Source organism: Corythoichthys intestinalis, chromosome 11, assembly GCF_030265065.1.
Source record: "Corythoichthys intestinalis isolate RoL2023-P3 chromosome 11, ASM3026506v1, whole genome shotgun sequence".
NCBI classification, from domain to species: domain Eukaryota; kingdom Metazoa; phylum Chordata; class Actinopteri; order Syngnathiformes; family Syngnathidae; genus Corythoichthys; species Corythoichthys intestinalis.
In genome coordinates this window covers 11545952-11561777 of record NC_080405.1, presented here as the reverse complement: position 1 = coordinate 11561777, position 15826 = coordinate 11545952, and the positions used below count along the sequence as shown (strand labels likewise).

At 39.4% G+C, this 15826-nt stretch overlaps 1 protein-coding gene across 1 annotated transcript; it reads right to left on the bottom strand.

Annotated features, from left to right (window-relative positions):
• Nucleotides 1-406: 406 nt before the first annotated feature.
• On the bottom strand, nucleotides 407-15513 carry slu7 (SLU7 homolog, splicing factor). Its single transcript, XM_057850348.1, has 14 exons — nucleotides 15212-15513; nucleotides 8912-9065; nucleotides 8763-8843; nucleotides 8512-8676; nucleotides 8275-8340; nucleotides 8054-8185; nucleotides 7305-7402; nucleotides 6996-7063; nucleotides 6735-6874; nucleotides 3694-3855; nucleotides 3520-3621; nucleotides 3358-3438; nucleotides 910-1035; nucleotides 407-836 (listed from the first exon to the last, which is right to left on the bottom strand). The coding sequence occupies exons 1-14, from the start codon at nucleotides 15364-15366 to the stop codon at nucleotides 657-659; spliced, it is 1710 nt and encodes a 569-aa protein (XP_057706331.1). The 5' UTR covers nucleotides 15367-15513; the 3' UTR covers nucleotides 407-656.
• Nucleotides 15514-15826: the final 313 nt, after the last annotated feature.

Here is a 15826-nt window from a genome sequence, read left to right as displayed (position 1 = left end):
TTTTGGCCTAACGTGGTTATGTAGTAGGTTATAATCTTCTTTAAAGTATAGCAATAACAGTAACTGTACAGATAACTTTGTGCTGAGAAAAATACAATTGTTTAATATAAAAATTAAAAAAAAATCTAACATCGTAAGCAGTTACTAACAATGTTACCCATTACTCGAGTATTCCTTTCATCAAATACTTTACTTGTACTTGAGAACGTTTTTTGGATGACTACTTTTACTTTTAAAGTATTATTTTGAAGTAACGCTACTCTTGAGTAAAATTTTTGGCTACTCTACCCACCTCTGATGAAGGGTTTGATTTCAATCATGTAGCTTGTTTTTCCTTGAAACAAAAAAAATGAATGAAAAATGAATAAATCAAAATATACACCACTAAATGGCTATTTTATTTTAAAAAAAAAAGAAAAAAGAAAAGAAAAGAAAATCTATCATTAATTGAACTTGACTTTGGAAGCAGTTTTGTATGCATTACAAAGAACGGAAACTGTGATTTTGTCAACAACTGGAAATGCCCAATCATATGTGGTCCTTTGAGAGGCAAAAACCTGCGCATACTGTATGTGAGGGACATTGTATGACTGACAAACAACTCTGGCAGAGTCCTTGGTTTAAGTTTAGAGGAGGCAGGCGGAAAAAAGGAGAGGTCACTGTCCAAGAAAGGAAGCCATGGGATCATCGGGCCGGCAGCGTTTCATGCGGAAGGCTTCTATCTCCTCCTCAGTAGGGGCCTTCACTTCCTGCAGGCTGTGGTATGGCCTCTTCCTCTCATCCAGCTGCATCATTGCTTCCACATTCTTCACACGCTTGTCTTCTGCTTCCAGAGCCTGGAGAGGAGAAATGGATGAGCGGACAGGAAACAGCGATGTTCAGTACACTGAGCACAAGTAAACACTTTACCTTCTTTAGCTTCTCTTTCTTTTTCTCCTCATCTTCTGAATCACCACTGTCACTGCTGACGTGCTTCTTGTTCTTCCTATTTCTCCTCTTTTTCCTCTTTTTCTCTTTTATCTTTTCTCGATGAATCTGAAAGTGGCAAGTAGTGACAGAAATAAGAGGAACGAGGGTGTCTTGTGGACAGCAAACTGTCGGTTTGGACTTGTTGTGAAGTATAGTTGTCGAAATGGATAAACATTATAAATTGTGAATGGAGAGTGCTTATATAGCGCATTTATCTACATGTATACCATTGCCCAATGCGCTTTACATTAGCACACATTGACCCTTTCACGCACACATTCATACATCAATGGTACTGCTGCTATGCAAGGCGCTGCCAACCCATTGGGGGCAAATTGGCCTTCAGTGTCTTGCTCAAGGGCAATTCAACAGTGGGCAGTTGTAGCCGGGAATCAAACCACTGACTCTTCGGTCCCAGATCAACTCGAGCTACCAACTGCGCTGCGGCAGTTATGTTTATTAATTTTGAGTTAAAGAAGCTATATGTAGCATTGGTGGCCAAAAATGGTACTGCAACCATGATCAACTATTTAAGCACACATTCCGATCCCTTGACCTCATATAATTATCATTAGAGGTCGGCCGATATATAAGCCCGATATATGGACTTTTCTTAACATTGGCCTATTAACAAAAAGAATGAGCTGATTAAAAAGGATTTAGATCAGCAACTGTGGCCACCGCTGAATGACAGTAGGACCCCGGAAGGACCCCGCTGCAGCTTGAAGGCAGGCTGCTACAGGAAGCTTCAAGCTTGCCTGTTTTGTAAATATTGTAAGTTTTTTCTTTTAATATTGCATGTGAGAATATGCAATGTTGCTTTAGCCTTTTAAGGTGTTTACTGAGTGATCCTTACACTCAAAATATAACTCGTAGTGTTAACGTACCATTCACGTTCGCGTTAGCTTTAGCATGGCGAGCATCCTTTTAAACTCTCACTTGTTTACATCTTGTCGTATGTCCTGGTGGGTTTAATTACTTGAAAATAATCTTGCTGAGTGTGAATAATGATTAAAAAAAAAGTGCTGCGTTCGTTGGTTTGGTAGCACTAGACCGAATTAATCCTCTTAAGGCTCAGGTCATCATTGTAAATTTGAAGCTGTTCAAGCATTTTTTAAAATTGTCTTTCATAAACTATCGTGATTTTAAAATTTTTTTAAAAAGTATATGAGCCTCAAATATTGGCTTACAAAATCAATTTTGGATATCGGCAATCAGCCGATTTTTTTTTTTCCGAATATCGTATTGGCATCAGCATTTGAAAATCCCATATCGGTCAACCTCTAGTTATCATAGTATTGTTGTATTTCAATCAGAAAAGAAAAGAGGTTATTTGCGATTCGGCCGCTGAAGAGTATAACACCATTTACCATCTGAGAACAATTCACAAACATCCATATTCCGATTATTTAACCATGCAAAGTAATGAGGAACTAAAACACAGTGTGGTCTTTGGGATGCAACGAGGAACGGACCGAGAGTAAACATCCACAACTCATGCCGCTAGATAAACACCGACAGCCGCTACAAACAACACCCAGTTGTTACAAACGTCACCCACATTGCTACAAACTACGCCCACATATTGCTACGGTAGATATCACATGTATATAGAACTAAATGCGAAATGACAGACTCGGCGGCGTTAGCACATGTATTGAGAATTAGATGTAAAATGACAGACTCGCCGGCGTTAGTAAAGAGCCGCCATCTTAAAGCAGTAGACTTCTCAGGAAGGCTCAGAGGTAGCGAACCTTCCGAGCGAACCTATCAATGAGCAACAATAATCGAATTGTAGCCTCTGAATCGTAATCAAATCGTGAGGTGCGCCATGATTCCCACCTCTAATTGACAGCCTCAATAAAGATGATTTTAAGCTATCTTTACCCCACTCAATGGACCTAAATGCTAAACAATGTATCATGAACATGCCAACTTTGTTCATATTCTAAATGTCAGTTTACAGTAACAAGAAAAAATATCAAAAAACTCAAACGCACATCACTTGTCGAAGAGAAATCGTGCAAATTTGGCGTCTGTCGTCAATTTCTTCATTTTCAGTTTTGTGCCTTGGAGATGCCGCTGATCTAAGTCTTTGTTCTGATTTTGTCATGACTGATCAGATATTTGTTACAAGTTTTTTTTTTATAATTGAAGTGGATTTCTTACATATGGCTCCTTTAAAAACATCGATCATTAATTAATCATCTCTACAATTAAGGTAAACGGGAGTACAGACCTTTCTGCAAACCATCAGAGGCGCTTTTGAATAAGTCTTAAGTAGTCGGTTGTAACGAAGAACACGACATTATCTATGGCAGTTGGAGTTTTGGGCATGGAGGTTCACTGCGTTCTCTATTGTTTCCCACAAGTATTAGAATCTCTTGCCTCCAGCAGAGTCTTGGGCTGCTCCTCATCCTCTTGCAGCTGGTCCACACCCTCTTCGAATGGAACGCACTCAGAGTTGCTCTAAAAGAAGACAACAGAAAGTACATGACTTACAAGGTTGACGTGCACAAGAAAGAGCCTGAAAGCGTGCTCAGTCCTCACAATTCCAATGCCGGTTGCCCCCGTGCAGTAGCTTTGTTTGACCATGGAGTGGCAACACTTGTATCCCCAGAATCCGTCCTTCCAGTAGGAACCCCAAATGCACTGAAAAATACAGCATTATGGTCAGTAAAGACAGAAGTGAGTCACAGCCAAAGTGCGATCAACCGTCCTTACTGTGTGGTTGTTGATGAGTACATCCTCTTCATATTTGGAGCGAGCGACAGCTTTCTCGAGACCTTTCAAAACCGCGCCATGACGAGAGTACTCTAGGTAGTCTTCCGTCTGAGCCAACAGCAGCTCCCGTGGGGGTGCGTCCAGATGCTCCTGGCCTCCATACTAATCAACACACAAGAGTCATGCAGCAACACTTCCTCAACTATATCTTTTGATGACATTAAATGGGACATTTTCACACAGGGCGATAGGTTACATGCATCTATGTTCTATAACGCTTGCCCTCGGAGCCTGCTGGAGCCTATCCCTGTTTAAGCAAGAAGGAGGGGATATGCTTGACTGGCCGGGAGCCAATCCCAGGGCAAATAGAGACTTCAATTAAGTTTTGATGTAGATATTTGTGGGGTGGCGTGGCTCAGTGTTTGAGTAGTTGTCCCCCAACCCAGAGGTTGTGGGTTCGATTCTTCGCCCTGATGAACTCGTCTAAGTGTCCTTGAGCAAGATACTGAACCCCACGTTGCTCCTGGTGCTGCGTCACCAGTAGGTGGATGGTGAGATAGCGTAAAGCGCTTTGAGTGCCTTGACAGGTGGAAAAGCGCTATATAAGTATAACACCATTTACCATTTACCATATGTGAAAATGTGTTAGGGGTGAAAGAGGAAAAATAAGTACCTCAAGAAAACCCACATACAGGAAGCAAGAGGAGAACCTGTTAACTCCGAAATTCAAATCCATAACCTTTGCGTCTGTAAATGCAGACCACTAAAATCACCTTGAGATATGAGTTTAATTTGTTCTTTGACCACATTCCGACTCAAAACAAATGACTGGTTTTGATCGGTTCAACTATTTTAAACATGTTGTAGTGAATGTAATGCAAGAGTAGGGTGGGTTGCCGACGGGCTTACACTCACAAGGGATTCACACGATTACTGGTTTCTAGATCACTGAGCTGATTTGTGTACACGCCACCTCCCAATCACTTATCCTATAGACTCCACCACCCCTTCTTTCCCTGGTCAACAGGCCCCACACATGGTGTCAACCGGAAATACATCTGGCTGACAATAGCACCAACATATTCATAGTTAGTGTACGCATTCAATCTATTTCTTGTTGTTGTCTGTTTCTTTTCTTTCTTTTCTTGTGTTGTGTTTTTCTTTTCTTCTATTCCCTCATAAACCCTTACTGTTCGCTGCTTTGTCATACCAATAAACGAGGTACAGTGCCCTCCATAATTATTGGCACCCCTGGTTAAGATGTGTTTTTTAGCTTCTAATATTTTTTTTTAATTCAAATAATATGGGACCTTAATGGAAAAAAAGAGAAAAATCCAAACTTCAATACAAGTGCATTTATTCAGTGGGGAAAAAATCCCACATAAAGAAGTAATTATTTGACATCAAATAATGTGTGTCACAATCTTTGTACAACCCCCTTTTACCAACAAAACAAGGTCTGGGGACTGAGATGGCCATGGGAGGAGCTTTATTTTGTGTCTGATGAACCATTTCTGTGTAGATTTGGCCATATGTTTAGGGTCATTGTCTTGCTGAAAGACCCAGTGACGACCCATCTTCAGCTTTCGGGCAGAGGGCAACAGATTTTGATTTAAAATGTCCTGGTATTTCAAAGCATTCATGATGCCATGCACCCTAACAAGGTTCCCAGGGCCTTTGGAAGTGAAACAACCCCACAGCATCACTGACCCACCCCCATACTTCACAATGGGTATGAGGTGCTTTTCAGCATGCGCATCTTTCGTGGCACGCCAGTCCCACTTAGTGTTTTGTTCCAAAAAGCTCAATCTTGGTCTCATCTGACCAAAGCACACGGTCCCAGTTGAAGCCTGGGCTGTGGGGCTGTTTTGTTGGTAAAAGGGGGTTGTACAAAGTATTAACACCAGGGGTGCTAATAATTGTGACACACATTATTTGATGTCAAATAATTATTTCTTTATATGGGATTTTTCCCCCCACTGAATAAATGCACTTGTATTGAAGGTTGGATTTTTCTCTTTTTTTTCATTAAGGTCCCATATTATTTGAATTTTAAAAAATTATTAGAAGCTAAAAAACACATCTTAACCAGGGGTGCCAATAATTATGGAGGGCACTGTATGTTGAATGATCACAATGGGAGTATGTTATACTCTCAATGTGAAACATTAAAACTGTTCAGACCAACCGGACACTTATACCCCTTTCCCACTGAAACTAGTGGGTCAACCCGCGTTTTTCCAAGCCGATGCATCCCACTAGCAATTGGCATTTGGCACCTTTCCCATTGACGAAAAAAGCCTTGTCTTTTTTTTTTTTTCTTTTTCACCCGTCTAACCCCCACCCCTCCTCAGCCGTGCGTAAGGTGCGTGACGTCACCACGCTAAGATGCGCTTCGACAAGTGCGACAGAATTCATTCAGTTCAAGGAAGTTAACAATGCAAAGCAACATGGAAGCCTACTTTCCGTTTGTGTTCTCTGTTTTCATGCGTTTTACTGCCCGCAAAATGGTCGAAATGCAGCAAAGGATCAACACTGTGCTTGTGCTGAGGCAACGTAGGCGACTTAAATTTTGGTTTGAAAATGAAAGGAGTCGTGTACATCACAGGAGGAGGAGAAGAGCCTTTGTTTCGTCTGTTATGGCTATTGCTAACGCTGCTACACCAACTGTTCGCCGTATGTGGATCCGGGCTAGAGCACATGGTTTTTTTTTTTTGTTGTGACGCATCACGTACTAGCCTACGTCACCACGTAGATTAGGGTGTTGACTGTTGACCCGGGGTTTTGCTTTCACACTGCATGGCGATCAGAGCCGAGGTGATTTTAACGCGGGTCGCTTGGCGGGTTGATTGACACGGGTCGAGGCGGGTCGCTGCACCTTTCCCACTGCCACCAAAATCCGATTGTTAGCGGGTTGACACGGGTTTTTTTGGCCAGTGGGAAAGGGGTATTAAACTTCCATTCTCCGTGTCAAATAGCTGAACAGGACAGGTTTTTTACAACAACAACAAAAAAAAGTGGAAGTAATGCAAGCGATGTACCTTCTCCAAGATGCTCTCCCTCTGTTGCTCTTTGAAATCTTCCTTCTTGACCTTGAAAGAACGATGAAGCAACTCCAGCTTTGTGGGGTCAGCCTGCAGATGCACCTCTGAGCCCCTCTCGTAGGCTTCCCAAGCGAACACTGGAACAAAAACATACATATTAACCAACAGGGTGCAGAAGGTACAGGTTCTCTCAATCATAACATTCATTGCGGTGTACTTTAATTCAGTTGGATTATTGATGGTCTCTTTGTGACTTACTTTGTGTCTGAGCCATGGTAATGGTGTCACCACTATAGCGGGCAAAGTTGTCTCCAGCATATCCAACTCTGTGAACAATGGAAAGTCATGGCATATTACTTGAGCCAATTCAATTGACCTTTAAACAGAACATTCTTGTGAAAAAAAAATATATTGTGTGATTTCACACTTCTGTTCAGTGAGAATTTAAAATATCAAGAGGGATAAGTTTTATTATTTTCCCTTATTTATAACTTTTTATATTTGTATATTTTGGAAAGGATTTTTTTCATGAAAACCATTTCAGTGACAGTATTTCCTGCAACTTACTCATCCGGGTTCATGCCAGTGCTGGAGTATGGGTTCTCTCTCATTGCTCGTGTTTTTGGATCGTAGTAGGCAGAGTTTGGATCTAGGTTCCTCAAATACTGTGGTGAACAAAAATATATATTACTGAACAAAAATATATATTACTGTACTTACTTACTTGAAACTATCAAGTCATCAATCGTGATGAGGGCCAGTGATGTGGAAAAATATTTTACCGTATCAACATTTAAAAAAATATATATGTATTGCAACTGCGATCTATCACGCCATTATTTGGGTTTATCTTCAGCCATAGACTTCATAATGTATTTTATATTATGAAGTCTATGCTTCAGTATTATTCATTAGACAAAAAAAAAAAAAATTCAACAATATGTCCAACATCACACTGGATACAGGTTAAATGTTGTGATTAATAGTAGAAAATGCCATTATGGGAGAAATTACGAGTAAATGCTGGTAGGTAAAATGCCCACAGACCAATTTCTGTTGACTTTGGGTTATTTACAGGCATTTCTAAAAGAACTAAAGTTTGTTTTTATGACTCAATATTTATAAAACTGAAGTTATATAAATAATAAGCCAAATGAAATTGGTATTCATTATAAATTAATCTTGCAATATGCTGCCCTCGTCTGGATGAGTTGTATATTTCATACTGTACAATAACTGCTGTGTGATTTTTTTTTTTTTGTTGCCATTGTTGCCACAAGCAATCAGGAAGCTGTTAACTTCAAGGCCGGCCATACCTTAGCTGTGTCTTCTCTGATACGCAAATTTCTGACGGTAATTCGTCTCTTGGAGTCAAAGTTCTGACCGGGCATGTCAATATCATCTGCATATTTATCTTCATCCTCATCCTCGCTGTCATGTTCACGCTCCTGCAAATAAACAGTGCTACACATCAAATGTGCTTTCCATGGCTAGTTTTGGAAAACGCTAGTTGACCACAGGGATTTAAAACATTTACCGACTGGTCCAGCTTTCCTGAAGCCAACTCATCCTGAAGTTTGTGAGCCTTTAACGTCCTTTTGGCCTAAGAAATAAATAAAAAGGACATGATTAAATAACTGGCAAATTCAAATTACATTTGTAGGTAGGTGGGAAAATGCTAATGTGAGTAAAATACAACATGTGAGCTCCAGGTAGCACTCTAAATTGGATTTATTTTTTTCATAACTTCATTAATAGACTGTTGACTGCTCACCAGATCAACTTTGGCGTACTCCTCCACTATGCGCTGGTGTTCCTCAGGGTCATAGCCATTCCAGCGATCTCTCTTTCCGTCATAATCCAGTCTGAGTTGCACTTGAGAATGTTCATCCGGAGCAATGCCTGTGCCTGTGAATTTTGCGCCGACTTTTCTGGGTCGCTGCGAGCAGAAAAGCAATCATTTAAATAGGCACAGTGCAACATTTTATCACGTTATTTAAATGAGGGGATATTTGGTCATTTTACCTCTAAGCAGTCTTTCTTTTTGTGAGTCATTGCCCCACAGTTTTCACAAGCACCTTTGCGGAATTTAGTAGTAACAATGTTCTGTTTGGAAATTTGACACGTTAACTCACGTGAAGGTTCTCTTTGCAATCTAAATAATCTCTTCTCACCTCTTGTACTCCTCTCTTATACCATTCTCCAATTGCAGAATAACTTTGCTGAAGTTCAGTCTGTGGTCTCTGATGTTTGAGTGTTGGCCTTTTGGATGGGTCGATATACCATGGCACGGAGGAAATGTACTGAGGGATGTGAGGGTTTATGTCTCTGGAAAAGTAATGCAACAAAGAGGACACAATCATTATCTGGACTAAAAACTTGTTTTTTAAAATCCGGTCATAATCTATTTTTACCCGTCACTTAAATTTTTAAAATGATAATAATGACATATTCAATAGTATTTAGTTTCCATTCATTTTTAATTAATATTCTGTCCGAACAAGCTTAACAGAGAATCCACACCGTGCCATCACACATCAAGCAGATGAATATGTAACGTTTTCTCCGCAGTGACAAAAACAGCTGACTGTGGCCCCAGTAGGTAGGCTACGTATGGAACAATGAAATTACCAGTTCACCTGCTGTGGCCTGAACGCAGTCTCACACCTTCCTCCTGGTGCGCATGGACATGAATGGTGTACCGCAAGCAACACGTCACTTCCGTTCATTAATATTCATGACATTAGCTACTGTTGCTAAGTAGGGACAAGCCACCGTTTGTCCCTAATAGGAAATGAATGGAAATCGTGTACGAAGGAGATGTTTACAGAGTTAAACCAACCAATTCTCTCCAAAAATGATGTGTCTGGTACCAAATTCACTGGCAAAGATGTGGAAGAACATAAAAATGTTCAGTTAAAGAGATGGCTTTAGTGTCGAAGGCTGAAAAAGACGAAAAAAACGAGCCGACCTAAGCAAAGCTTTAGCTTTTTTATCGACGCGACTGACATTGACGTTATCCTGTTTCAACAAGCTATCCTTTACCATCAGCCCTGTCTTTCTTATATATCCTCTGGTTGTCCAACGCCTCTTACCGTTCTTGGGGGTAATTTAGTTACCTTTGTGTAGCGATCGCAAATGCTACTCAGTGACAGCCAACGAACACTTTTAATTTTTTACTGATAACACATCCTAATCCTATGATTTATTTACACTTCCCCCTTACTAATGTTGTTTTTTTTTAATAAATAAATATATATATATATATATATATATATATATATATATATATTAAGCCTGAACGATATATCGTTTAAACATCGCCATCGCGATGTGCGCATGCGCGATAGTCCAATCGCAAGGCGGTTATGCGGTACTTCACGGTTTTTCACTTATCGTGGCGGGTTCTGGTCCCTATTAACCGCGAAAAACAATGGAATACTGTGCACTATGGTCATGATGAGTCATCCAAAGTCTTTCCAAAGAGCTATTCAAGTCATCTAGCAAAAATGTCTTTTTAAAAAAAAAATATATATATATATTTTTTTAAATCGCAATATAATATCGCAATATATCGCAAACCCCCAAAAAATCGCAGCAATAGTTTTTTTTCCAATATCGTTCAGGCCTAATATATATATATATATATATATATATGTATATATATATATATATATATATATATATATATATATATATATATATATATATGTATATAACAGAAACTGTAACAGTCAGATACCATTGTAATTCTTTTCAGGTCATTCATTGTCAGACAGAAGCAGTACGGCACAACGTTACGTTAAAAAAATAAGTTAAAAATATAAAAATGGCTTACCTCTTTGTCCTCTGAAAGACCATGCCAACCCAACATAATGTTTACTGCATATGAAATGTGAATGAATTCACCGAGCTTGTGTTAAAGTCCGCGCAAGTTGATTCGGCCTTCACATTTTTACCTCCCGAGTTTTTGGTTTCCGGAAACGTATGAAGAAAACATCCTTCATGTGTCGTAATGTCTAGAGTCGTTTCTACAAGTTCCAAAAAAGCAATGCGTGATCGGCATTTTCGTTTTTGAAAGATTACCGGCGAAAAGTAGCACTAATTGCCTTGTGTTTATGCGAGGGCGGGTCTATAATGTCCCACTTCGGCTTTACGGTGCGACGTCACGGTCTAAAAATAGCCTGCGTGCGGTACGCCATTGCGTGCCCGCTTGTGCATCATCAAATGTCTCAAGTGGGATTGCTGCAGAGGCTATTGTCATGAGGTTTTGGACTTTTGCCTCGGACAGACGACTTCTCATGGCCGTTTTGATGTTGTTCTGGAGGCTGAATCCGCGTTCTGCGGCCACACTCTTTTTTCACCTCTTTTATCAACACCATCGTCGTTTTGGGGCTTTTTGAAGAAACTTCGGACACTCAGTTGCCTTGACATTTTTCTGAGTAAGGCCAACGACGTCATGCATCAAGAGAGACAATAGCTAATTAATATGCTCACTCGCCACCCTGTGGTCTGGGGTGTGAATTGCAACCTGTCAAAATGACGGATGGACTTCATTTTTTTCCGTCACTGTTTTAAAAAAACGCTCAACGACGGAAAATATTCGGTTAACGCGACCCCTGATGAGTACACGCGATTAGAAAATAGCTTAGAATCAAATTTCACTGACTGCTTCAAGGATTCATATAGAGTGGCGCAATTGTTGGTTTTGAAAGTGTTTGCATTTAGTTTTATTGATTTGGGTGGATGGATACACTGCCTTCTCGTCGCAACGGTGAATCAGATATAACTAATCCAATACGGCTGAATCCAGCTGCTCCTTGTTAAAACCAACATAAGGTAAGTTTTTGTTTGAGCTAATATGTTTGTGCATTCAGTATTATACATTATACGGTATTATACAGTTTTTTGTGGGAATATATATTTGAAGGAGTTGTTAAATGGTAAGCAACACTGGGTAACTTTTCAGTTTTGGTCGATTTTAGCGACGCCGGTGGACAAAGGCAGGAAGGTCAGGCCCCCACTGGTGGCCGAAAAGTGTCATTGCATGTATGACTTCCCTATATATGATTTTAAAATGAAGAGTTTTCCAGTAAAATATTGTGTATAAAGGTTGTAAAGCAATAAAACACCAAAAATGAATGAAATGAACAAAAAAATGGGTCACTAGCACCCTAGACGGTCATTTGCTTTGCTTTGCCAAAACCACCCGAGGACCGAAGCGGCAAGATGGATATACATAATTCTTTCAAAACAAACCTCTCAAAAGCGACGACAACAACGGAGCTAGAACCAAGGATTGAAAATGTGGACCATGAAACGCCAGAGACCACTGTCAAAATGGTGAGCGGAGTTTCAATTTGCCCCACTAAAGACGTGAATTGTACAACAGAGCGACAACCGGTGTCATGCCAATGTAATTACCCCTGTCAAAAATCATATGCCCTGGCCACAGGAGCGCGCACACACACATTAGATATGACCTATGTCGACTTAAACAATTAATTGAAGCCAGAAAAGAACCACAGTTATATATTTTGGACATCAACAATTATTAAACTGAAGAAAACTCCACAAAGGACTTGAATTACAGTAATAGCATTTATAGGTCATCCTATGAGTTAAACAGTAAAACATTGCCTATTTTCTTACGTTCAGTACATATGTTACGTTATACGACAAAAAAACAAAAAAAAAGTTTTTTTTTTTTTTTTTTGATGGATGGACCATGTTTTAAACCCTCGTAGATAACTACATCACCAAAACACTGAAATCAAGCAAATCAGTGGCTCCACCCAGGGGATACAATTTTTGACAGGGATAAATACATTAGCACGACACCAGAGGGCGTACCATGTTCAATGGCTGACGATCCTGGCGAAAAGTATAGCTGAAACAAAAAACACTCATTTTCAATTTATAAATATTCTTGTAAGTTAATTTTATTGCTGACACTGCGTTTCGGGGTCTTCAATATGTTGTGGCCCCCCGCCCCAAAAGTCAAACTCAGCATATGCCGGTGAAAGCGATACAGACCCCCTCAAGATATAAAAGAGGTGTCATTCATCTAGTTGTCAGTCGGCATATATTCACAAATGTTATGAAAATATTTCATGAAGGTTGAAACGTTACCTAGTGTTGTTTTGAATAACAAAAAAAGTTAGCTTAATTTTATAGCACTTAAGATAGCAGATTTTTGCTATGCAAGTTAGCCAATTGTTCATTTGTTGTACCTTGATCCACATTTAAATTGTTTATTTTTTTTAATATTGATACCGTTTGAGCCTAAGGTCAGGTGTCTTAATTCATTTTGAAACGCATTTATTGCTCTTGTGAAATGAAAGTGCAATTTTAGATCGTTTGAAGAAACACTCAGGTACTGTATTTTGTATTCATATGTATTGTTGGCAAGTCAAAATAAATGTTATTGCAAGCATAACAGTTTTTTCTTTGTAATAATAATAATAATAATATAACCTGTCATTATTAAATTAAATATGATTAAAAATTTGTCAGTTTCCCCTTACTTCATAGAGTAAGGTAGAGAGCCCCTTCAGTGCGTAATTATCCAATCCATTCCACTTGCTCAAATAGAGAATGCCCACATCGCTGAAAATCTACTACACGTTTTCCCTGTGACCTTGCTTGAAGTCAGTACTGGGCCGGCGTTAGTTTTTTCTTTTTTTTTTTTCACACTCGTGAGTAATCTAATTAATTACTTTTCCCATATTTGCAAAGCCGTTACCGTTACTGAGAATGTGAAGGGGCACGTTTCTACAATTTGGCTGAATGAAAGGGGAGTTGTATGATTTTGACCGCTGTCTGGATAGAGCAGAGGGTGAATAGATGGATGAAGTATGGACATAAGAAGGTTTTCCAAGAAAGTGAGTATTTATCACTGCTGTTAATAACAGTAACCTCCAGTCCCCGACTAACAGCAGAAAGTATCATATAATTAATAGACCAACTGCTCAGTGTTTGACAAATAAAAACCTGGCTTGCACACAATAGACAATCTCTGCGCACGTCTTACCTTTGCTGTTTTGAAGTCAAAGGTTACATCCCAGCTCTAAAATAACACTACTACTTAGCTGCTGCTAGCTAGTTAATCTGAAATGCATTGTGAAGTTCCTGGTTGTTCATAGAGTTAAGTGTGCACTCTTTTTACCACCATCTTTGGGGGTGACTTCCTTCTGAAGTATCAGTGTTTCTCACTTTACGTATAGGTGAGTAAAGGAGCTGAGCTCATTTACATATGATTATCATCAATGGATAGTCATAATAATACACTAATAATAATCACTCCACCACCTTTATTGACCTGTAGGAGTCAGAGCAGAGTGATAGACCAATCTGCCACCCTTAAAAACTGACGGCATTTTCTGATGCTTCCATCTACCAAGTACCGTATTGGCCCGAATATAAGACGGTGTTTTTTTACATTGAAATAAGACTGAAAAAGAGGGGGTCATCTTATATTCGCGGTCTAGACATTATAGCCATTCACGACGCTAGATGGCGCCAGATATTATTGAAGCGATGTTCTGTCATGACAGATCTCAGCTACTCTCCCCATTCATGACGCTTGATGGCGCCAGATATCAATGAAGCGATGTTCTGTCATGACAGATCTCAGCTACTCTCAAGTTTAACCAGTTTGTGTCATTTTATTGCAGTGTTTTTCCTTAATCAGATTTGTTTCAAGACTAGTTAAAGTTAGACTTCACTTTGATGGTTAATGCAGTTATTGCAATTTTGTTGTTTTATCACAATAGATGTGTTCATTTACATTTCAAAAACCAGAAGCCATTCATTTACGAATGTGATTGCACTTTAGTTTACATATTTAAATGTTCAGATATTAAGATTTGAATGAGTCAAAATAATGTGCTTTTTCTCTGAAATATATTGTTATAATCATTTGTTTCGGATGTACTGTAATTATTATCTGTACAAAAATTAATTTGGTGTTCAAAAAGTCTTTTTTCAAACCTGAGTCTTGAAAAAGAGAGGATTGTCTTATAATCAGGGCCGTCTTATATTCGGGCCAATACGGTAACTTGCAATTGTAGCCATTTTTTCCCTGTTGTTCTACACTATTAAAAAATAGACTGAAACAATAATAATAATGAATAAATTATTAATCTTTGTTAGCTGTTTGTGAAGTTTTGTGCTTGTACTCTACGTTCACTTACATCCTGGTCATCTCCTGGGGGCCAACCCCTCTTGTTCTTAAAACCTAGTGACGCCCCTATAACTTATTTTTTCAAGCATACAAGCAAGTTTTATTATTTTACAAATGGCATTAAGGACGTGTAACAACATAAAATGAGCTGACCATAGCTTTATAGCGGTTAAAATCAGCATGCAATAACATCCAGTAAGAAGGCAAATTGTAACAGCCCCCATTATTTCCAGAACGCAAACACTACTGACAAAGACGTGGACAGTTTCCGTTTCTTGATTAAACTTACTTGCCCTCCTCGTCTACCTCAGCTGGAGCATTTCCCAGCTTTCTCTGCTCCTCGAGTTCTTTTTTCTTCCTCCAGTCCTCTCGTGTCATCTTTTTGGGTTCATCTAGGTCCACGACGCCCTCCACAGCGGCGCTGCCGTTGCTCTGCTCGGTCATGACTCAAACGTTCCGAGTCAAAACTCCGATATAACACAACGTATAGAGAGGACGGAATATTGTATAAATCGTAATTGTTTTTTTAGTGACATAAACACCAAGCTAGTTTACAAGATACGCCATTTTAGACTAAGGAAATTACGTAGAAATTCTTCTCGGTAATTTTGAAACTAGTGTGCGCCATCTAGTGAGGTGGCGGTCAAAACTCAGCTACTGTCTGCATTTAGCTAACTTGGCAAGCCAGGCCACATCAATCCACTACACTGCTGGCCGAAGTATTGGTACCTCTGCAATTCTGTCAGATAATGCTCTATTTCTCCCAGAAAATGATTGCAATTCCAAACGCTTTGGTAGTTCATTTCATCATTCATCATAGTTGTTGTTTGGTAGTTCATATGTTCATTTATTTTGCTTACAATGGAAAAAACACAAAAGAGAATAAAGAAAAGCATGATCATTT

Bases quoted from the DNA above. Each gene is read 5' to 3' on its own strand.
- slu7 (XM_057850348.1), bottom strand. From the start codon at position 15,366: ATGACCGAGCAGAGCAACGGCAGCGCCGCTGTGGAGGGCGTCGTGGAC. The intron at 6,875-6,995 runs GTAAGTCACAAA...TTTTTGTTCCAG, and splicing joins TACCATGGCTCAGACACAAA to TGTTCGCTTGGGAAGCCTAC. The intron at 837-909 runs GTAAAGTGTTTA...TCTCCTCTCCAG, and splicing joins AGAAAGAGAAGCTAAAGAAG to GCTCTGGAAGCAGAAGACAA.